The sequence below is a fragment of the Mesoplodon bidens genome (genome assembly GCF_964165515.1).
Source record: "Mesoplodon bidens genome assembly, chromosome: 15".
NCBI lineage: Eukaryota > Metazoa > Chordata > Mammalia > Artiodactyla > Ziphiidae > Mesoplodon > Mesoplodon bidens.
Genome location: NC_138171.1, coordinates 74,268,298 through 74,293,353, shown reverse-complemented (window position 1 = coordinate 74,293,353; position 25,056 = coordinate 74,268,298). Strand labels below are relative to the sequence as shown.

General features: G+C 39.0%; 1 protein-coding gene across 1 annotated transcript in view; it reads left to right on the top strand.

The window, feature by feature from the left end:
• Window positions 1–416: 416 nt before the first annotated feature.
• The window catches only part of HAO1 (hydroxyacid oxidase 1), a 58,414-nt gene continuing 33,774 nt past the window's right edge, over window positions 417–25,056 (top strand). Inside the window, exons 1-2 of the mRNA XM_081256045.1 lie at window positions 417–562; window positions 7,473–7,624. Coding sequence (XP_081112171.1) covers window positions 426–562; window positions 7,473–7,624 — 289 coding nt within the window. The 5' untranslated portion in view covers window positions 417–425. The remainder of the gene's footprint in view (window positions 563–7,472; window positions 7,625–25,056) is intronic.

Sequence of the window (25,056 nt, the reverse complement as noted above, 5' to 3'; positions counted from 1 at the left end):
CACAGACTCCGGACGCACAGGCTCAGCGGCCATGGCTCATGGGTGCAGCCGCTCTGCGGCACGTGGGATCTTCCCCGACCGGGGCACGAACCCGTGTCCCCTGCATCGGCAGGCAGACTCCCAACCACTGGGCCACCAGGGAAGCCCTCTTCTGCCCTTTAATGTGACAAACACCTAATCCCCTCCTGTTGCCTCCCCAACCCAACTTCTTGTGGCTTAGGTGTACTACCTGTTCTTTGGCAGACAGCTGCAAATAAAATTTCAAAGTCTAAGTATATGTTTACTCTCTTAATGTACGCAACAGAGAACTAAATCTGAACTTTGGAAAAAGTCTATTAATAATTGACAAATAACAGAATTGTCAGGATGTAGAAAGCAACACAGGGGAAAAAAAAGAAAAATATCCTAGGGTTCGCAACAGGAAAATGTTCACCCGGCTTGTTTGCATCAGTGATTATGAACAACATGCTAAATCCATACTTCCAAAGTCTATATATGACTATTATAAATCTGGGGCAAATGATCAGGAAACCTTGGATGATAATATTGCAGCATTTTCCAGGTAAGAATCTTTTAAAATCATATTTAAAAATTACACAGAGACATTCTATCAAAACAAGATCTTTCAGCTTTAATGTTGATGGTGTGGAATTATTTGTCTAGATATTATGCTTAGTAGAGAGGCGAAATTCATAGGGCTGTGAGAAATGTTGGGCTTTAAACTTGTTTGAACATATTCCAAGCCTGGGGATCTTGAAAAAAGCTAACCCTAAGTTTCCTCACTTGGAATTATGTGGATACATACATTTTTATACATTTAACTGTGTACAGAAATGGTGACAAATTCTGATGACTCCATTTTCTTTTCCTCTGAGTATGACAGTGATGGTCTATTTTATGGTGTAGGAAACCGTTAATATTAAACACAAGATAGCCGTCTTATCTGGTCAAACCAGATCAGATGGTTGCCTCAGATGTTCCCATCCTGCTGGCTTTCCACTATCATTCATTTTGATTACAGTTGTCTACATTTTCACCTTAGATTCCAGTTTGTCCATATAGCATTACTCTTTCAACTCTGCTGTTTTATCTCTCCTTCAAAGTGCTTCATCTCTCTTCCCAAATTAGTTTTCCCTTGACTTTCATATTTCAAAGCCCAAGATGGTAGATGTCATGGTTTATGTTTTCTATTTGTAATAAAAACAAGAAACAAAATAACTTTAAAGGAGGAAAACCCCTTGGTCTCTCAGCAAGTAGGAAATGGTTTATTTGCTGGAGCAGGGGAGGCCAGCCCTCCATATACTATAGTCTTTGGGGCTCATTCATCTTATATAATAGCTTTCAGTGAAGCCAGCAAATGTTGCAGGCACTCATGGAGGATGAAAAATTAAAGAAAACAGGCAAAGTGTATCCAGGGGAAAGAATCTGCCTGCCTTCCTCATTTCTTCTTTAGCCTAGAGCAAAGTCACTCAAAATCATTTTTATATGTGTAAGTTAGGAGAAATGAAATCATTCTAACCAAGGTGGTTCCTGGCAAGCAGCACCAATTCATCTGCAAACCAGTGCAGGAGCCTGAGAGTGGGGTGAAAGGGGGTGGGGGGCTTCCCAAAACTCCTTCAAGCCTTGACTTTGTCTCAGATCTTTTCTGGGACACAAGTGAGATTTAATAAATGCTGGGGGAGCCATGGGAAGGGAAAAGTTGGCCAAGAGTAGAGCGGCTTAAAATTTTGCATGATTTTTTCCAACTGTTATGTAATATTTTGGGGTCCCTTCAACATTTTCTGCTCTTGGAAGATGCCCCTTCTTGGGCCCATCTCAACTCATCACCAGGTGATGTGGTTTGCCTATTAGTAGTCTCCTGAAAGCAACACTTGAACACAAATAGGTAATTTTAACCAAGGAAATTTCAGGGCCTTGACAGGATGATGGAGTTGGTGTCCCTCAGCATTCCTCGGGGCACAATGCTTAGGTGACCACCTACTCCACTTATACACAGCCTTCCTCACCCCTTACCACCCTTCACCCCATGCTAGTTGATTAATTACCTCACACATTAAGGCTCTCAGTGGGCTCAATTCAGTATTACATGCTGAGGATAGAGCAGTAAACGAGATGAAGAAAGTTCTTGTCCACAGGAGCTTACATTCCAGTGTATGCACATTGACCTTGGGCCTCCATAGTGCTGGTGGGTTGAATTGATGCAAACTGGACCCAAAACTATTGGCCCATTGGAGGCCTTTAAGAGGAAGCAAAGGGGTGTAGCAAAGCAGACAGAACACCTCTTCAACCCTAGAAATTCTAGAAACCTGGTGAGACACAGAAGACTGTGGTGACTTCCAAGATGTGGACTGGAAAAGTACCTCACAACTTCTGTGAATTACATGGTTCTGCAGTGAGTATTCTCAGCTTACTCAGCCTAAGTACTGAGTAATTTAGGGTCAAGACACAGATAATGAGAATGAGGTTTCAATGCCACCTTTTCCATGAACCTTGATCATTCAATTTTGTTCAGCTTTAAAGAAGGGAAAAATGTATTAATCAACTTTCTCTGGAAGAGAGAGGATTATTATCAACCACCTGAGGAGTATTTATTGTAGCACACATTGCCTATCTAACATCCCAGTTCCTCCTTTGCTGTGTAACTTGCTGGGTGACCTTTCAGTCCTCACCCTGTGTCATCAAGCTGATCACGTGGAACTAAAAATAGATGTTCTGCCGATGTGGTGGTGGCTTTGGCTTGATGGGATGAAGGCAATCAGTCTGAAAAGTCTCAGTCTGATTCAAATGAAGATGGCAAAATAAACAAACTTCTGATAACCCCTTGTGACACAATGACAGAGTATTTTAAAGACAGTTATGACATTTATACCCCTCCCCATGTCACAAATGTAGCAAATGGTCATTCACAATGACATTTTTATCTCTGTACCCAGCCCTGACAACCATGATTTGGAGTTCTGGGGACATGAGCCACTTAGGTGACCAAATGATTGCTTGGAGGTATTTCTGGCTAAGACTTGGGGCTCTAATACTACTGTGTCCACTCCCCACATAAAAAAGGACAAATAAAGTCAAGTAGATAGAACCACCCAGAAGAACAGTTTCCTATCACAATTATAACAGGAACAGAGAAAAACGTCAGCTTGCTAGGTTTTGTGGGGCTTGACCTGATTGGAGTTCATTTTCAAAAGAACAGTACTTTGTTTCTCTTACACATTAACTCAGGGTATCTTTCTAAACCGTGATCTGCACATATTTTGTGGCTTCTTGTGAAATTATCATTGGTGGAATATAATTCTCTGATTTGGGTATTTAGAAGTCCTGTAATATTAGAAAAGGAAGCTCTCCTCATCCCTCGCGGATCACTTAGCGACCCGGAAAATTGTGTGGTCTTCTTTCAAATAACAGATGGTAAAAGTGAAATCATTCCCTCTCTTTAATATTTGAGAAGCAATCTACACTTACCAGTGGCACTGGCAGTGTTCTTCTCGTAGGTGTAAATGTCACAGAATCATTCAGCTCATTTGCACAACAGGTAAGTAAGCTGCTTTTTCTCTAGCATTATGAAAAGCAGCTAATTGTCTCTTGTGTTTTGAAGAGCCACATGGTAAGAGGTCTCTATCCCAGCTCCATCCTCAGCTCCTTCTCCTCCTCTCTTCACGCCTCTTTTTCTTCCCCCTTCCTACCTGCAAACCACACCCCTCCCCACTTTGGACCTCAAAGCTGTGGCTTCTTTATCCAGAGAAGTGTTGACAAGCATACACACACACACACACACACACACACACCATTTCAGGAGAGTCACAGGCCTTCTGAAACTTGACTATACATGGAGGTTTTCCAAAAATGGCTTGACTATTTAAATATGTTTACCATGCTGTGTTTTCTTCAGACTTAAATTCTTTCCCTCCTTCTTCCTTTACCAGGGTGCCTCAGAGGTTGATAATAATTCAGTTACATTTTTTAAAGTTCTCTCGATATTACAAATGAATGGTAAAAAGTATGATTACAAATACTGTGGTGTATTTTATATACATATATATACACATTCTGTAGGTTTATACATATATGTTATGTGTTTTTTTTTTTTAAAGAAGATGTTGGGGATAGGAGTTTATTAATTAATTAATTTATTTTTGCTGTGTTGGGTCTTCGTTTCTGTGCGAGGGCTTTCTCTAGTTGTGGCAAGCGGGGACCCCTCTTCATCGCGGTGCGTGGGCCTCTCACTATGACGGCCTCTCTTGTTGCGGAGCACAGGCTCCAGACGTGCAGGCTCAGTAGTGTGACTCACGGGCCTAGTTGCTCCGCGGGATGTGGGATCCTCCCAGACCAGGGCTTGAACCCGTGTCCCCTGCATTAGCAGGCAGATGCTCAACCACTGTGCCACCAGGGAAGCCCTGTTATGTGTTTTTAATGCTTAGAATAATTAATGTGGAGAAATTAAGATGCAATATGATCATCTTACCAGACTTATTAATTCAGTGTGTTGAGTTGGTGGGATTCAATAACAGCACAGGACTTCAAAGCTGGGTGATGAGCAGGTGTCTTCTTTCATCAGTGTACCTCCTCTTGAGGACTGTGTGTATCACCTGATTTATGATAAATTGAAATCAAGGTCCTTGTTGGATGTGAAAATGTTGGAGGAATGGGGACCCCTTCCAGGGCCCGAGAGTGGGCTCTTGTCTAACACTAGGAAAAGAATTGTCTGAGGAGACAGTCATGCTAACAAAGCCAGAGACTTTATTGGGAAGGGGCGCCCGGACGGAGAGATGTAGGGTAAAGGAAACCAGGAGGACTTTTCTGCCACGTAGCTCGCAGCCTTGGGTTTTATGGTGATAGAATTAGTTTCCGGGTTGTCTCTGGCCAATCATTCTGACTCAGGGTCCTTCCTGGTCGCGCACGCATCACTCAGCAAAGATGGATTCCAGGGAGGAGGATTCTGGGAAGTTGGTAGGACATATCACTGGAGTCTCCTCTCCTTTCGACTTTTCCTGAATTCTGCCGGTTGGTGGTGGCTTGTTAGTTTCGCGTTCCTTACCAGGCCCTCCTGTTTAATAAAACTCATGCAAGTGTTTACTATTGGGCCTGGCCAGGGCAGGTGTTTCAGTCAGTGGTTTCCCTAACAAAATGGATCCCAACTTTTGCCCCACTTATGTTAACTCAGGAAACCTATGAAAGAGGTTTATTATTCAATTGGCTCGATTCTTTTGTCAGTATTCATAACTTTTTCCAAAGTGGAGGTCCCATAAGAGCAGAGTCCAAGGTTATAGTCAGCTACTGTTTTATGTTAGACTGTGGAAAAAAATCACTTAAATTGGGGGATGGGATTGGGTGGGGCTTGGAGAGCTATTGGAATTACCTGACAAGGTTAGTTGTAATCGCTCTTTGGAAAATTTCAAAATATGGAGGACTTTCTAGAGAACATACATTTCCCACTCCATTGATCTCATCTAATTTGGCCTAGGAATTGCATTTTGTGCATTGGTTGACGAGCGTCTGTAATGCCATCCTCAAGGCAGGAAATAACGTGTGTGGGAAGCAAGAACCGTTATTTAAGTGACTGCGCCACCTCGTGGACAAGCCTAAAGCTACTGCCTGGAGATGGAACGTTTTTGCCTTGCCTTAAAAAGGGGAACTGGATATTTGAAAATGTTCTTTCTGCCACACACACACACACACACACACACACACACGGCTGATGCCCCGCAGCTCTGTGTGTATGCTTCATAAAAGCTTTCATTGTTTCCTCAGCTCTAAGTAAATATTAATGCCTTCCAAGGCCAGCGTGCCAATGGCAGCTATTAAATCTTTTTCTCTCATTCTAATAATACACTTAGAGATGACTGGTAGTAAAAAACTCTCTTCAAGCCTTCTGCCTCTCCCCCATTAGAATGGAGATCAAAGAATTACGCTGTGAGGGTCAGTCGAGAAGAAAAGACTTCCAGCAGCAGAGCATGTGGTGTGACAGAAAATCATGACAATTATGATGTTCAAAGGAATTGCAGAGAAATCACAGTTAAAGTTCTTTATTATGCTTGCAAGGGCTGGATGTTTTTACTTTATTATGTGAGGAAGGGTTATATTACAGACCCTTAGCTATTCCCCAAGGCAACATGAAGACAGAATTTCTTCTTCTGCTACAGGAAGTAGGCTTCAGTTAAGACTTGGGAGGTTCGATTTATTTTGGTGACTCCCTTACTAAATCACACTTCACTGTATTAATAAAAAATCTTGATCTATCTAGAAGCAGAGTTAAATCTAGGTCCTGAAAGGTAAGTGTTAGTTAGGTATGTATGTATGTGTACTCACATGTTTATTGCCTTAGTGCTCATTAGAAATGGGGCTGTATTTTTTTCAGTTTTAATCAGTTACTAATGAGGAGAAAAAATCATGAACAAATAAGAGATACAAACTTTGCTGAGAGAAAATAGAACTAGTTTTCCTGTAAAATTTACTAGTTTGATGCTTGGTTTGTTAGTAACTTTCATTGCTACACAAAAGTGTTACAGAAAAAGTAATTTAAGATAATGTTCAGGGGTCAAAAATTCAAGCCCAAAACTCGTCTTTGCCAAATAATTGTTCATGAAAATGCTCAGTTGAACTAAAATAAAAACTTCCCTTATCATCATACTTCAATGGATACTGAATTCAGATCAAGGATTTTGAAGAAACCACATCAAATTTTAAAAGTAGTTCCCTGAAGCTACTGTCTGTAAGAAAAAAAAAAAACTGCTGAAGTAGACATAGGATATCTTCTTAAACTCTAATCTAACCTCCATGCCATTCTATACCATCTTGAAAATGGCTTGGAAGAAGTGAAAGGAAAGCTATATTCACACAAAAACCTTTAAGTGAACGTTTATAGTGGCATTATTTATAATCACCCCAAGTTGAAAGATTCCGAATGTCTCTTATCTTGAGAATGGATAAACAAACTGTGCTACCTTCATACAGTGGAATACTAGTCATCAACCAAAGAGAACAATTATTGATGCATGCAGCAATATGGGTGAATCTCAGAAGAATTAGGCTAAGTGAAAGAAGACAGACTCAAAAGTCCACATACTAGAGCTGACCTTTGAAAGTGGGTTTGAACTGAGCAGGTGCACTTATACACAGATTTTTTTTCACTGAATAGGTGCTACACGATCCATGGTTGCTTGAATCCGTGAATGTGAAACTGGAGATCTGGAGGGTTCGAATGTAAAGTTATACCCAGACTGTTCACTGTGCAAAGGGCTGACCCCCTCCACCCACCCCGACCCCCGCCTTGTTCAAGAGTCGACTATATATGACTCCATTTGTATGATATTCTTGCAAAGTAAAACTATAGGGACAAAATAAAAATGATCAGTGGTTGCTTTTTCAGAAAAATAGAAGAATACTTTCTCTTTCTAACTCAAATATAATGTCAAAGCTTTGGTTATGCTTTTGAAATTCTAAAAACTTTTTTTCTTTTTCAAAAATTCTAGGTGGAAGCTTTATCCACGAATGCTCCGGAACGTTGCTGAAATAGACCTGTCGACTTCTGTTTTAGGGCAGAGAATCAGCATGCCAATCTGCGTTGGGGCTACTGCCATGCAGTGCATGGCTCATGTGGATGGCGAGCTTGCAACTGTGCGAGGTAGGAACAAGGTTCTCACTCAAAGGGACAGAAATGGGCTAACATTTAGTGACTCCCTTCTCTGTATGCATCAAGCAAACACTTCCCTGGATGTCTTTATACTCACAAAAGTTAAGCTCATTGACTGACATCAAAATGCCTGTTCTTGCACGTCCTGCTCTTCTACCTCCTAGCTGTACAACTCTAGCAAGATACTCAGTTTTATCAGCTGTAAAATGGAGATAAAAATAGTACCTACCTCCTAGGGTTACTGTGAGGATTAACTGAGTTCACATATATAAAGTATCTAAAACAGTGCCTGGCACAGAGTAGTGGCTCAGTGACTTATAGTCGTATTATGAGTATCAATATCAATAACTCAAAATATCAAGGTCTGAGAAATGGACTCACCCATGGTCATACAGCTAGGCAGTACAGAGATGGACTCAACTTCATGGCTACCTAATTTCAAAGCCCTTGCTGCTTCCCCCAAACCACATGATTCTCACCATCAAAGAGTAAATGCAGTGACTTGATTGGCTGTGTTTTCTGCCATGGTTTTGGATCATGATTCATTTACTGATAGGTTATATTCCCAGTAGAGCATTTCCAACTGCCTTAGGAGGGAATAATGAGAAATTCAAATATGATATGCAGAAATTCCTAATTAGGGCTAATTTATTAACTTCCCAGTCCCCTAGCAACTATGAACATTTGAAAGGATATATGCAGTGATAAATCTCCCCACATTCTGCTTCAGAAACAAATATAAAAGTTGGTAATGAAGTCTATCTGATTTTTTTTTTTAATGCTGAGCAAGGCAGGAAATTCAGGACTAAAGAGCAGGAACTAAATACTATTTTAAAACATTTTAATTTTAAGAATTAAGGATCTTGTGGATTCAATTCCCTCCCTGAAATGTCTTTCACAAAATACTGCCTGGACTGTCAGCATGACACAGTGAGGTTGTGCTAGAGAGACTCACGTTAGAGTCTGGAGTCCCTTTAATTCTAGGACCACACACAGATAAGTGTGGCCCCAGCCATTTGTCTACAGTAATCCTGAAATATGGAGAAGGAGAAGGGAAAAAAGGGAAATGTATCAGTCTATTTAAAGTTAGGATAAGAGAGGACTTTCCAAGAATGTTATAGACAACAACCAGTGAAACAAAAGCAAACAAATCAGCACACACACAAAAAAGGATATTTCCACACTCTCAAATATCTATAAAAATTTAAAACAAATGGCCAACTAAAAAGAATTGAAAAATGAGACTGCAAAGAGTTAATGTCCTTCCTGTGTAAAGAACTCTTTTATTTGAATAATAAAATAACATATAACCCAAAAATGTAGGAAAAGATGTAATTGAAAAAAGACAAATAAGACATTCACAAATGGAGGCATAAAAATAACAAATAAACGTATGAAAAGTATTCAATTTTTATCCCATCCATAATTATCAAATATAAAATTATGATTATTTTATTTTCTGAATATCAAATTATTATTTTAAGATTAGATAGGGTGATTAGGTTATATGCGTGTTGAAAATGTGCATTTTCAAATACTGGTAGGAAGAGTGAAAAATAGAATAATCTTTTAGAAAATAACTTGGCACTGTGCATCAAAGCTTTGAAAATATGAATTCCAAGTGATGCTATGAATTATCTTCTAGGAATGTCAAGGAAATAATTATGATTTTGAGGAATGACATCTTTGCAGGGATTTTCACGCCTGTTATTTTAAATAAGAAAAAAATCAGGAAAAACACTCGAATGTCCCATATTTGGAGATTGGTTGCAAAAAAATAGGATGAATAAATATGGGCTAAACACTTAAAAATCATATTATAGAAAGAGTTGAGTGGCATGGAAATATGTTACAATATAATAATTTTTTTTTTTTTTTTTTTTTTGCTGTACGCGGGCCTCTCACTGTTGTGGCCTCTCCCATTGCGGAGCACAGGCTCCGGACGCGCAGGCTCAGCGGCCATGGCTCACGGGCCCAGCCGCTCCGTGGCATGTGGGATCTTCCCCAACCGGGGCACGAACCCATGTCCCCTGCATGGGCAGGCAGACTCACAACCACTGCGCCACCAGGGAAGCCCACAATATAATAATTTTTAAAAAGCAGTTACAAACAATAATAAGGTCATATGATATATTTATTTTTGAAGACCAAGAACGTAGACCACATTTTACAAATTTTTATTTATAAGTGATGGGACTATTGCTGACTCTATAGTCTTCTTATTTTTGGTCCATATGTATACAATTTTCTTTGAATTATTTTGCAAGAAGAGACCAATAAAAGCTAAATTTAAAAGAAGAGAGAAAACTGGAGAAGGAACCATGGAGTGGAAGTGAATGAAAGGAAGTGAAGAAGGCAATAAGCAAAGCTCACTTGGTAAAACACCCTGGAGCCTGTAAAGTATTTTTACATATATCATTTTATTTGCTATTTGACAGTTGTCACTGTCCCCATTTTATGGTCAAAGAACTAGTTCCACAGAAAGCAGGTTTTCATAGTAATTGATAGGACTTACTCTCCAAATCACCTCTGATGGTTCCAAGGTCACTGCTCCTTACTTTTGCTGGGGGTGGGGTGGAAAGAAAAATGAGAAGAAATCTTACTTAGAAACTATAATTTGACAGTCTATGCAGTACTGTTTTATCTAACATTATTTCCTTCTAGCACTAACCATGAAACATTATTAAATGCCTATTGGAGTCTTATCCCTTTAGATTTATTTATTTATAAAATGATTACCATGTTCCAGGCACTTTTCTAAGCACATTACAAGCATTAAAACATCACATCCTCTGAGCAGCCCAAAGAAGTAGGTACTATTATTAAGCCCATTTTATACAGGTGAAACAGAGACACACGGCAGATGCCCAGGGTCACACAGTTCATAAATGAGAGAGATGGGATTCAGACCTACGCAGTCTGGCTTGAGTCTGGGCTCTTAACCGCCTTGCGCTGCTTTTAATTTCCAGAAAATCCCATAAGTATCACGAGGGGAAGCCAATGTATCTGTAAATCACATTCCCTAAAAGTAATTAATTTGTCATTTAAGGTGCATGCAGAGCAGACCCCACCTGGGGTAGTGCTGGAGACTGAAACACTTGATAGACATTAGCATAAGATAGAACAGGCAGAACCGAGAGGATGTGGTGACACTGAGGACTCTGAGAAACTGACAATGAAAGGTTATACACACCAACTTGGAGAAGTCAAGATCCTGAACACATTCCTGTCAGGGCAGTGACATGACTGTTTATATTCCAGATTTGTGGTAGAATCATCCCTCAAGGATTTCAACATTCTTAAGGTTTTCTTCGACCTTCCAATTGCTGTCTATGGATTGATGGTCTTTTTAATATTAAGATTAATCCCCCAAACAGGTGGTGATCAGCTCATAACCAAGATTATTCCTTGGCTGATACATTTTGGTGGTGGGATGGATAAGTTACTTGGAAGGAAAGAATGTGTGCCTGGAACAGATGCTATTGGTGCCCAGGATATATTCCCTTATTACTTCCCATTTCTATCAGAACCTGCAACTTTTTGCCTAACATTTTCTCTGGCAGCAGGAGCTGATGAATGGGGGTGGTGGTTGGAAGCGGATGAGTGGAAGGGCATCCCTCTGGCTGGTGGATAAATACCTCAGCTCTCTTTGATCAGGGTAACTGAAGCATCTTCTAATCCCATCACCCAGGGTTTCCCTAATAAGACTGAGCCCCAGTTGCCTTCAGAAGTTACCTGCCCATTAGCACAGCCTTCACTGGCTGCCTCCCATCCCTCTTTCACTTTCCTACTCCGTCAGCTCACCTTGCCATCATTCCCAAATAAAAGACTCAAGCCCATAGCATTGTCTCATTGTCAGCTTCTGGAAGAACGCAAACCAAGACAGTGACTAACTGAATATTTGTACAGCCACAGGAAAATTTAAGGAAGAGTGGAGGAACATATGTATTTGGTAGACACTGCTTTCTTTTCTCAAAACTCAGAAAATTAACAGCTGATATTTGATTTACTCTACCATTTCCAAATATGGAAACTCTCTCAAGCTAGCCTGATCCTTGGGGAAACTGTGAGATCTATGGATGGATGTTGTTGTGGAGGATTTTTTTCCCACCCTCCTAATTATCTGGCCCCTAATCAAGTTTTCTTTTTTCCAGGGTCTTGGTCCTTAGCTAGAAGGAGAAATTGGGGCCAAGTTCAGAGGATAGGGTTAGTTAGAAGCCGTCTCTGGAGAAAGTGTTCCTGTTAGCCTGGTCAGTAAGAGTAGGTGAAATCAAATCCCCAGGGAATGGTCTGGCCTGAATAATTAGAATGAGCATCTAGAAAGTTCTGGAAGTTGCCACGGTACCATGGTCTTGCCTTCCCAGCTGGTTCTCCAGACTTCTTCACAGAGCCTTTCTTCAGGGGTCCTTTGGCCTTTCTCCTCACCACTGTAGGACACGTCCCCATTTTGAATTAAGCCCAAGAACAGAGCTTTCTTCTTTACATGACTGTGTGGTCGTAGAGTGACTAATGGAGCTACTCTTTCTTCGTTTTCTAAATGGCAACGAGTATAGGGTTGTCAAATAAAATACAGGGAACTAGTTATAGTTGCATTTCAGATAAAAACCAAATCATTTGTAACTGGTATCCTATGTTTATTCGCTACAGCTGGCAACCCTAGTTAAATGAGAGATCTTACCTCTAGAGGCTCTTGTGAGGGTCACATGAGATAAATACTAGGAAATACTTCCCAAAATGGGGCTCAATTTTTATTTGCCCCTGAGATTCCAAGTCCCTAAAATATTTCTCTCCCATACATTAAAAATTCACTTTCAGAAAAGTATACTCTGTTTATAATATCTTAGTGGGAGTAAAAAATTGCTCTTTTTACTTTGTTAAAGATGTTTTTGTTTTAAGCTTTATGCAGGAACCTCAAAAGATGACTTTAAGGGCCAGGCTGGTAATGTAAATGTCCAAGGAGGGATGAAGTTAAGAAAATAATAATGCAAGCTCAGTGGTGGAGAGGGTACCAAACCTAGATTGAAGGTTCCATCAAAGGAGGGCAGCCACATCTTGGCACTAGCTAAGTGATGCCCCATCTGAGTGAGGATGAGGTGTGGTTGCCAAATCTTCAAAAATTTTAAGAGAAGCCAGAAATCTTGATTTTTATGTGCAATGTCCTGGTTTTTAAATGTTGGCAAATAAATCAAAATTCTTTAAAACACTGTTTGGAGCAACAATGTGTGGGCCAAGGCAAATACTTTTGTGGGCTACAACTGTCCCCTGGGCTGTCCAGCTGGGGCATCTGATTTATGTGGAAATTCACCACTAACTCGTTTCACTCTCTAGGATTATGTTTCCTCACTGGTAAAGTGAGCTGCTTACATGTGATTAGTGGTTCACTTCCGGTGTCCCAAGGAGGCTGGAATTGTTTCCAAGGATCTCAAGGAAGTTAAGTGTGTCACTGAGCACGCAGCTACTTGTGTTGCTTGTTGGGACTGAAAAGAACAGTGCTTTATAGAAAACGTTCTGCTAAGACAAAAACAAAGAGAATACTCAAAAACATAAAACTCCCAACAGGAGTAGCTGATCTTTACAATTTTTTTCAGCATACAAATAACTGGTTTTGTGCCCTTATAAGATGTCATCAAATACAAAAAAAGAGACCAAAGTCAAGACCTGCCCCTCCTGACATTGCTGAAATCCCCCCTCTCTCCCTTACTTTCTACTCTATGCCAGCCCTGGAGGACATAGACTGTGGAGTGAGCATCTGCCTACATTGGATTTTCATTTCTGAAAACTGCATTCTTGGGATAAAAGAGAACGATCATATAATTACTAATCTCTAGATCTTGCTGAAAACAAATAGGTGTTTAATAAATGCTTACATAAATTTTAAAAGTGATACTTCAAAGTCTTGTGGAAAATGATGATAGCGAACATTTACTTAGCAATTAATGTGTGCCAGGCAATTTGAATTTATTAACTCATCTATCCCTGACCACTGTCTTAAAATGTGTGAGCCCAAAGCCCTGAGGATCTTTCTCTGACTCCTGTGCATGTGGAAACTGAGGCTTGGAGAGATTAAATACCTTGCTCAAGGTTATTAATCACTTACACAATGCTGTCTATAATACCCTGGTCAGTTACTGATATTTCCAAATGTCATTAACTGCAGCAAGACCCCTAAGGCAAGCTGTATGCTATAGTCCTGGAATATTTACTATAAATGTTCTATGTTTTTACAGTTTTATCCTTTTAGTTTTGAGACTATGGAATAAGCCACAGAATATGAAACTTATTAGGAAATAAGAGACTTGTGCAAAATTCAGGAGCATAAATAAAGGGGCTTGAATTTTAAACAAATGAAAATTAAAACTCTTTTAAGATGGAAGGAAAATAACCAGAAAACACTCAGTGGAGAGCAGTTTACTATGCATTGTTTTATGAATAAGAGATTTATTGCAGTGGATGATTTAGTCAACATTTTAATAATTGACCATTATTATAATATTTAAGCAGTCATATAAATGCCTCTACTTATAATGGCATACCATTTGAAACTCTACTATATTGATTTTTGTTTTTTTAAGTTTTATCCTTCACATAAGCCTCAGGGATGAATACAGAATCATTTCTCCAAAATATTTAACATATTGAAGAAAATAGCAATAATAAATATAAATGCTAGTAGCACATAAGGGAGGTGGTCTCATTAGGTTAAATTTCCATCTTACAAAACAAGTAGAACATTTCTGATTTTTCAAAGAACGAATTAACAAAATGCTTACTATAGTATTGAGGCTTTTAGGACATTATGGTGAAAATCTCTCTGGTTTTATGCACAGTAGCTGCAATAAAATTTTATTTTGTACTCCATGGAGGTATGCATTAGCTCTTTTGCTCCATTTAATCATGGGAAATCAAAAAGAAAGAGAAAAAAAGAGATTAAATATTTACTTATCCTTTTGCTTCTGACTTGTTATGTGGACAAATGCCACATGAGGGAGTGCTGGGACCTCAAATAGAGAAAAATTAAAACCCACCTAATGCATTCCAGGAATGCTCGGCATATTAGTAAATTCTTATTAAACTGTCAAAAAAAAAAAAGATTTAAATAAGAAATTCCTGCCCCTGGATGCAATTAGAGGCTACCACACAGGATTTGATGGGTCATAAAACCATTAAATCTAAACACTTTCTTTTTGAGCCTAAAAGGCCAGAACATTCCAAAGTGAAGTTTTGGGACTCAGCTATGACTTGGCCATCTATTAAGGTGCAGGTGGAAGAGATTGCAGAGTAACACAAAGACCCCAAAGAACTGAATTAGGGTGTAGGTGAGAGCTTTAGCTGTTGAATTCTCTGGATTTTCTGAGATTAAGTGATCAACCTTAACACTGATTGCAAGACCATTCAGCAGGAAAAATGGTCATTTCCTTTGCTCCAGACCCAAATGATGTATTTTTGAAAGCTTTATTGATATATTTATGTGTTGTACTAGGTGATCAAGTAGATATACATTTCAGCATACCTACAAGGAAAATATCACCATTATTCTTAATTTTATCTAAATCCAGGAAAAGCACCAGATTTGCTTTAAATGAAATTTTACTCTTTCTGAGGTGAGTGCCTTTTATGCATGCACCAGGTGCTTGGACTTTTCATCCCTATTATTAATCCTCACAATAGACCTGTGAGGTCATTATTATTTATCATTCTCCTCAGTTGACAGTGGAGGAGAAGGACACCTTTGACCAATGTCTAGTGTTGGTGAGTGGTTAAGATGAGGTTTGTTGATCTGTTTCACTCTAGAGTTTGACCCAGTTATTTGTCTTCATCCATTATTTTATCACTTTTACAGGGAAGAAACAAAAGTAGGGAGGAATAAAGAGAAAGGATAGTTCACTAAAACTTTGTACAAATTACATTAGTTAAACATTTGAAAGGGAATATCTCTTTGCATCATTGTAGTAAAAAAAAATCAACTCATACCTTTTCTTGCTTTTATTTTCAAACTTTTATCTCAGTTTTGTGTTCTGGACCTTCTTTTTCAATAATCAAAAGTCAGTGGACATGCTCTTTCTGTACATACACTCACACATGTTACATCTACATACACATGAATATATACATATATATTAATGATTATGGACATCTTATATATGCATATATATAAATGTATAATTCATATATAAAATTTTTCAAAAAGTGATAGATTCAGTGTTAAAATCACTTTGCAATGAGACAAACTTCATTAATCCAAAACAGCTATTAAAACATGACTCCAGCTATCTTAAAGACCAACATCAAGTGAAATAATTTCTAGTATTTTGCACCAGAATTTCAGCTATTGATCAGCTTTCTCAAGAGCATGAGATTGCTTCTTCTCAAATTATTAGTGTGCCTGATGACCTTAAAGATGTGACAGTGAGAAGTCAGAGGCTGACATATATATTCCAATACTGAGGTTGTTAAATTGAGAGAGGTTGATTGAAGTCATCACGTGCAAACCTGATACTCCTTGAAACCATCATTAAAAGGCATCTCACTGTGGTGTCATCTCCATGCCATCAGCCAGTTATGACAGGACCTGACGACTCAATAAAATGACAGAATAATAACCTGGGGATCAGTATAGTAAAGCTAATGTTTTTGTCTATTGCAGAATTCTGCCCCAGAGATGAAGTAGGAAAAAGGAAGGGAGGGCTAAGATGTCATTGGACTAACTGTTCCTTGAAGATATTTCCATCCAATGAAAAAGAGTTCTTGAGGTGTATTGCCATTATGACTGCTCAAGGTTACTGTTCCAAATTCAGACAATGAACCACCATAAAAACACTGGTTTCTTGGCCTTTTGGGGCAGTACTTAAATTGGTTAAATCTTCTAAATCGTACATGAATACTTGTTTGACCACTTCTAAGTATTTCACTCATAATTATAGTAGAAGTTTTGTTCTTCCCTTAGATGACTGACTTCAGAACATTCTTTTTCTAGGTAATCTCAATGATAACTTTAGACATTAAGACAATAATGTTAACTGTGTCTTTAACAAACCTGTGTAATAATGGTTCCTGTGCAAAGAAAGGCTGACCCACTCACTGGCTGGTAGGGTACACTGGTAGGATGAGAACACTTCAGTGTGTCAGACCCTGAGTTTAGAACCACACAAGTGCTTGGTACTTTGTCATTGCATATTTTCCCCATTACATAATGACTTCCTGTGCAGAGGACAAAATGTGCTTTCTCAGCAAAATTTTCAGCACGGCTGTTTTGGTGACTAAGTTTTGCAGGAGCTTTTTAATCAAATGGACCTAAAAAAAACCCCTTTGGGCCCTTTCATCATATTACCCCCTTTCCTTTAAATACATAATTTTGGAAGCTTAGCTCACTTTTCCCATATAGGAAAGTTATTTTCAAGGAAATAATTTGTACCCAAAGTAGCACATTGCTTAGTTGATCTGCTCTAATCTGGATATATGATTTATCCCACATGAATTAATGTTCCAAATAACAGACATTGACTCCCATTGATAACTAATAGTTTACATTTTCTCTGTTTTTCTTTTTGTGGTAGTGAATAAACATCATTCTCAAATGTATTATAATTCTCTCCCTTGTCAAGCCTAGCATGATGAACTTTAGTTTTATTTGATGATTCAGCAACTTATTTATATGTGTAAGGTTGTTGGTCCTGACATTAAATATTTGGAAGCTATTTTATATTGGTAAATTGTGCCTTCTGAACTTTGAGAAACATCTCCTTTTTCCTCATCTTCTGTCATTTTATTTTTATTCTGTTGCTTATTTTTGCCTTGAATTTGAAATCTAGGAAGCTAGGCAAATCCTGGATAAGCAAGGTTATAAAATATGTCTGATAATGGTTAAGTGTGCTGAGAGGTTGTTACTGTGATGCAATTTAGTTCCTTGACTTTAAATCGAGCAAAAGATGAATGCATAAGAAAATGTTGCAAAGGTACCTGTGCCCCTCTCCAGAGGGACAACAATGGAGAAGAAAGATTCAGCAGTATGTGGCTGGCAACTGACAAGACAGGAGCCAGCTGCTACCCCCGTAAGACCACTGGTCAGTTTCTCCCTCCTGTTTCCTATAAGGTCTTACCATTACTCAGGCCATCAGATATATCCAATTAACTTGCATGAGTCCTTGTGAAAGAAGATATCTACTTCATTCTTCTTAAAGTATAGTCCATGAAACAAGCATCAGCATCACTCGGGAGCTTGTTAGAAATATAGAATCTAAGTCTTATCCCAGACCTACTGGGTCAGAATCTGAATTTTATCAACATCCCCATGTGATTCCTATGCATGTCGAAGCTTGAGAAGCACTGGACAAAGACTTGGAATGAAAACTTCTGGTAGTTCCCAGCCAAAGGCGTAACTTAAATCCTCAAAGATGAAACAGTTTTGGGTGTAGCATGAATATCATTTCCATCCGAAGATCCTCTAAGACCTTCTGAGAGCCTGCTGATTTCGTGATGACTGCCTGCAATGAGCAGGAACTGCGAAGCAGACTCTCAGATACACAAGAGAGACGTGTACAAAGCAGTTTTCAATTAAAGAGCTGGGACAGGCAGACTTAGCATTCCCTAAAATTTAAGGCCACAGTAGGTTTCCTGTCTTCTCTACTTCACATCCAGATTACCTGGATTAGAAATAAATGTTGTCATTAGGCTTGATGTAAAATGAAACCCTGGCAAAATTTAGAAGTACAGTTGCATTCCTTAGCCACAGGGAGGATTGTGCCAGCTCATGCTGCTTTGCAAAGCTATTTACCTGTTCTATCCCAGCCAAATCGCTAAACATCGGAGTTTAGCATTTGCATCAACCCCAGGGGTGGCTGAATTCATACCTAATATGAAGTGATATAAACCTTGGTAGTTGATTACAGGTTTCATAGTGTAGGAAACTGAGTTATTTCTATTGAATGGTGGTCTGGGGAGGAAGAATTAACTTGATTTTATGCCAGATTATTGCAAACCCTGAAGCATTTCCCCAGCCTAGGGAATGTGATTTAATTCTAATAAGAACCTTCATTTGGATAGGTCTGAGGACAACTTTTATTCTGTTAAACACAATGCACCAACATTTTCTACCAGCCCATAGCCCACTTTGGGGTTGGGGGAGGGGTTATAGCTGATAATAAACAATGATACTGATCTCATTATTTCCATATCATTATACTTGCAGTTGTATTGTAAATAAAAGAGGAGAGAAACCAAAAAGTGTAGGGAGAATTTGAAACCATTGCTTCTAGGTATCACTGCTTGATGGCTGGACTTAGCAAAAGCTGGCAGCTGCATAGATTTACTACACAGTTTTCTCCATGGAAATCTGTAGGCAAATAAAGGGTAGGTGTGAGGAGTGGGGAAATGCATGTTTTTGTTACACCTCCTAGATTATTTGCTTTTGTTTTGTCCCTGACTTTCCAAAAAGATGTACACCCTCAAAATGTATTAATGGAAATTATCAGCCCTAGCCCAGAATTTCTTGGCCTGGAGAAGTTTCCTCTCTCCCTTAAGTGTTTTCTTGCTTCAGGTAGTGAGAATTTGCCAGTATATTTGCAAGGAGAAATGGGTGTCTTATGCATCAAAACCATTGCAGAGGAAAGCTGTGTGTTGACAAGACTGTCAATAATGAGGAGAAATCCAGGTCCTCAGCAAAATTCTGAAAATTTAAAAAGCTATCTAGAACTTCTTTTCCCAAATAGTATTAGGCATTCTCTCACTTAACCCTTTACAATTGTTTAGCTTTAGAGTTTACCAGAAAACATCCACAAACATTGTCTCAGTGGACCATCTGACAACACTATGAAGTGGGCAGGTCAGCAGCTGTGGTTAGACAAACTTTTCAGATGAAATGTGCCTCATGGTTGGCAAGGCTGGGAGTGTAGCCCAGGACTTCTGACACTGAATCCATTGTATCTTGTCTTTCTGAGAGATAGATGTTATCACCTAGGTCATTTATAGGGTTTTATCTTTGATGTTTCAAGGTTCAAAACCTTACTAGTGTCTCTTTTAGTGGTGTGTGTGTGTGTGTGTGTGTGCGAGTGATATGCATTTTTAATAGCAATGGCATAATGTATTACTGTTGCCTCTAAATAAAGAACAAAAAGAAATGTCAAATATAAACAAAGTCTGAATATATCTAGAGCATATAAAGTTTAGGTGTTTACCCTTGAAGATATATATTAGGGGTGATGAACCAAAGAGCTTGTGGAAGTAAGGAAATAGTCATATGGGATCAATGTTTACTTAATGGTGTAGCCTCCTGGGTACGTTGTTTCTAAAATACCCTCACTATTATGAAAGCCAAGATTTTTAGACTTGGATAAATACTGGGGGCCCTCATCATGCTCAAGAGCCAGGCCTTGCCTTTACAGTAATATCACCTCAGAGATGATCTCCATTTTGCCAGGAGTTGGGAAAAGGCGACATGCATTGGAGTTTTCTGTTGCTGCACCACATTTTGGGAATGGAGGTCTATGAAAGTTGACCCCTGCCCTTTGTAAAATGAAATCTGACAGTTGCTACTTTTGAGAGCACGTGAGAGTTTCATTGTGGAAAATGAATAGGGAGAGAAAAAGGACTTCAACAATTTTGTGCTTTTGACACTAGACTAGGATAATTCGAATTCGAATTTCTCAACAAAATCTGGCTACACTAGGTGGTTTACAAAATTCAAAAGTTTGTAATTTTTGACCCCCAAAGAACAATATGAGCTGGAAGGACATATGTTTATCTCTGAGGCCAAGGTGATATTTGAAATATTTAGCAACCAGTAGAACAAAGACTTTGACCAATTGCAAGAGATGCTCAGGTGCTTTTCTCTAGTGCTCTAATGGTGGTCTGGATGTACCCAGCTCTGCCAGGCACCAGCCTTTAAATTGCTGGATTGTGTGGGTGTGTGGGGTTTGGGGAATCCAGAGACTCCTTAGTGAGAGAAAAGAGAGGTGTCACATTGAAGGGACTCAGGAAGAGGGGTCATTTACTTCGGAGCCATGGTTATTTACAAACAGGAATGGAAGTATTTCAATACTTTAACAAGCTGAATTGTCATGCTGGTATGTACAAACAGAATTTTAGATCTGTCCTTAGTGGAGGTAGGAAAATTTTCGACTGTCTCTATGAGTGGTCCTTGCAAATCTCAGGCTCCCTTATCTCCTTCAAACATAAAACTGTGTTGAAAACAGTGGATATAATTCATCAATGCTTTTTCTTTTTTTTTTTTTAACATGTTTAATGGAGTATAGTTGCTTTACAATGTTGTGTTAGTTTCTGCTGTACAACAAAGTGAATCAGCTATATGTATACATATATCCCATATCCCCTTCCTCTTGCGTCTCCCTCCCACCCTCCCTATCCCACCCCTCTAGGTGGTCACAAAGCACTGAGCTCATCTCCTTGTACTATGCAGCTTCTTCCTACTAGCTATCTGTTTTACATTTGGTAGTGTATATATGTACATGTCACTCTCTCACTTCGTCCCAGCTTACCTTTCCCCCTCCCCGTGTCCTCAAGTCCATTCTCTATGTCTGCATCTTTATTCCTATCCTGCCCTTAGGTTCTTCAGAACCTTCATTTTTTAGATTCCATATATATGTGTTAGCATTCAGTATTTGTTTTTCTCTTTCTGACTTACTTCACTCTCTATGACAGACTCTAGGTCCAACCACCTCACTACAAATAACTGAATTTCATTTCTTTTTATGACTGAGTAATATTCCATTGTATATATGTGCCACATCTTCTTTAACCATTCATCTGTCGTTGGACACTTAGGTTGCTTCCATGTCCTGGCTATTGTAATTAGTGCTGCTATGAACATTGGGATACATGACTCTTTGAATTATGGTTTTCTCAGGGTATATGCCCAGTAGTGGGATTGCTGGGTCATATAGTAGTTCTATTTTTAGTTTTTTAAGGAACTCCATACTGTTCTTCATAGTGGCTGTATCAATTTACATTCCTACCAACAGTGCATGAGGGTTCCCTTTTCTCCACACCCTCTCCAGCATTTTTTGTTTGTAGAATTTTTGTTGATGGCCATTCTGACTGGTGTGAGGTAATACCTCATTGTAGTTTTGATTTGCATTTCTCTAATGATTAGTGATGTTGAGCATCCTTTCATGTGCTTGTTGGCAATCTGTATATCTTCTTTGGAGAAATGTCTATTTAGGTCTTCTGCCCATTTTTGGATTGGGTTGTTTGTTTTTTTGATATTGAGCTACATGAGTTGCTTGTATGTTTGGGAGACTAATCCTTTGTCAGTTCCTTCATTTGCAAATATTTTCTCCCATTCTGAGGGTTGTCTTGTTTATGGTTTCCTTTTCTGTGCAAAAGCTTTTAAGTTTCATTAGGGTCCTTTTGTTTATTTTTGTTTTTATTTCTATTTCTCTTGGAGGTGGGTCAAAAAGTATCTTGCTGTGATTTATGTCATAGAGTGTTCTGCCTATGTTTTCCTCTAAGAGTTTGATAGTGTCTGACCTTACATTTAGGTCTTTAATCCATTTTGAGTTTATTTTTGTGTATGGTATTTGGAAGTGTTCTAATTTCATTCTTTTACATGTAGCTGTCCAGTATTCCCAGCACCACTTACTGAAAAGGCTGTCTTTTCTCCATTGTATAGTCTTTCCTCCTTTGTCAAAGATAAGGTAACCATATGTACGTGGGTTTATCTCTGAGCTTTCTATCCTGTTCCATTGTTCTATATTTCTGTTTTTGTGCCAGTACCATAATGTCTTGATTACTGTAGCTTTGTAGTATAGTCTGAAGTCAGGGAGCCTGATTCCTCCAGCTTTATTTTTCTTTCTCAGAATTGCTTTGGCTATTCGGAGTAATGTTTTTCTTTATTCCAGCAAATAATCACAGGCTATTGGGAATCATAGCACATTGGTAATATATGTTCCAAGAAACATGGAGTCGTCTCAGTTTTGCTCCTGTTCTCTCTTGGGAGTAGCACCTTAGTCTCAACTCATAATATGTCAACACAGACTCTGATATTCCCCCTGCATCCAGGAGACTGTCTTGGAGTAAACCTGTTAATTTACCATACATTTATTGTATGCCTATACCTGGAAACAATGGTAACTTAGAATTTGGGGGTACCCTGATTCAAAATTTCAGTCCTGTATGATTTAATCTTGGAAAATGAACCTCAAGCACCAATAGCATCAGGAACCATTAGTATCAATGCTGGAAGAATCAGGAACCAGATGGCACAGTCTGGCCTTACCTTACTCCAGACATACTTACCCAAGAGAAATGGACAAAATGCTTGTTAAGGCTGAAGCCTCCTGCTTGTTTGATAGTTTAAGTGAAGTAAATATTATTGGTGCATTGGTTTGTAGCATTTTAACAATCTGCGTGGAATGTCTGTAGATATTTCTTATGAATTCAAGGAGATCTGTTTGATAATAATCCTTATTAGCAGAGCTGCTGCTGCCTGCATGATGCCTTTGCATAAACTACAGAAAGGTGCCTTATCATGTGCTAGTCCTCTTAGCTGGACCACTTTGTGCAGCCACAGTCTGCACCTGGAAACTAATGGCAGGCCTTACCCACTGGCTTCCAAATTTCCATGCTTTCACAGAACTCTGGCCATGGTATTGTCCCTCAGGGATATGGAAAACTGTGGGTGTCCCTTGGGTGTCATGGCCCTGAAGGATTGGGGGAGTACATTTATCCATATTTGATACCAGGGGAGTCTTCTGAGCATCTGGGAATTCTAGGAAAATCATTGCCCTGTGGGAGTGGTCAGACATGCTGCGTTCTTGTTCCACTCAGCTGCTCATCTCTCTGTGACCTTACTTAGGCCACATCCTCTTCAGGACACATTTTCTTTGTGGTAAATTGATGGTTGGGAGATTCTGATCCCAGCAATCAGTGTCCTCTGGTGTTTGTTCCAAACAGCACTGGATGACCTAGAGCTATTTTCCATATTTACAACTCAATGAAAATAACACTATGGTTCAGGATGTTCATACATATCAATACTTATTGTTACTTACTTAAAATGTGGTTTTTTTGGACAATATTTTGCAAATCATGAGTCCTTTTGAGAGAAATTCTCAAAGGAACACTTGGAGGAAACAGATTAGTGGCCCATAGGTAATATAATCTCCAGCTTAAGTCTTCTTTATCTGACCTGTGACTTGAAAAATAGGGATGAAAAACACCTTCAATGACATAGGAAAAGTAACATTTATCAAAAACAAAATCCACTTTATTACCAGGTGAACTTAGAGTTTTACTATCAAATGACAATGCTATTTAAATGTCAAAGTGTGGTCCAGGGACTAGCAGCATCAGTACCGCCTGGAAGCTGGTTAGAAAGGCAATTTCTTGGGCCCCATCTCAGACCGACTGAATCCGAAACTCTGGGGGTGTTTTTCACAACCTGTGTTTTCACAAATACTCCAGGGGATTTGGTTGCCTGCTAAAGTTCTAGAAGCATGAAAGCATTTTAACCTCTCAGAGTAGCTTTGTAAACAGCATGTCACCTGATTCTTATCATCACCCTGTAAGTGTCACTTGGATGACTTTTACTCACATTTGATATATGGCAGGGACACAGGTAAGTTGAATGACCCAGGGTCACACAGTCAGTTTTATATATTTATTATTTATCTCTTGGTATGTTTGGCATTTGGCATACAAACATTTTATCAGTTTCTCCTGCACTAAAGCTGACCCCAATTTGACTACCTATTTTTGGAAAAAAGCCTATCACCCATGTTCTTTCAAGTTCTCTAAGACAATAAGTTACATGATTTTATCTAATTTTTCTTTTATTTGCTCATTTTTTGATATCTTGTTTAAAAGGTTGTGAGGTAACTGTTGTCTGTTTGCAATGTCTAACATGAATTGTATAAATTTTAAAAGACAATGTAAATGGTAGATGCACCTTTAACAAAAGCTTAAAAGATAAAATTTAAAAAGTTAAAATGGAAGAAAAATTAAACTCTCCCACCTATCATTAACAATTAGTTTGTTTATGTTCATACACCAGTAATCACATTTGTACAAATCATGTTATATGTGTTATTCTGGAGGCTTTTTTCTTTACTTCTTCTTTTTTTTTGGGGGTGGGGTGGGGGCTGTGCCATGTGGATCTTAGTTCTCCGACCAGGGATTGAACCTGGGCCCCAGCAGTGAGAGCACAGAGTACTAACCACTGGACTGCCAGGGAATTCCCTGCTTTCTTATTATACCTTGAAAAACTGTCTATGTCTGTCAATGTCATTCTTTAGTAACTGTCACAGAAAAAGAAGAGGAGTGGAATGAAAGAGGGATTGTGAGACAGAGAGAGAGAGAGAGAGAGAGAGAGAGAGAGAGAGAGAGAGATTTAAGGAATCGGCTCATACAATTGTAAAGACTGGTAAGTACAAAATCTATGGCTGACACGTTAGAGACCCAGGAAGAGCTGA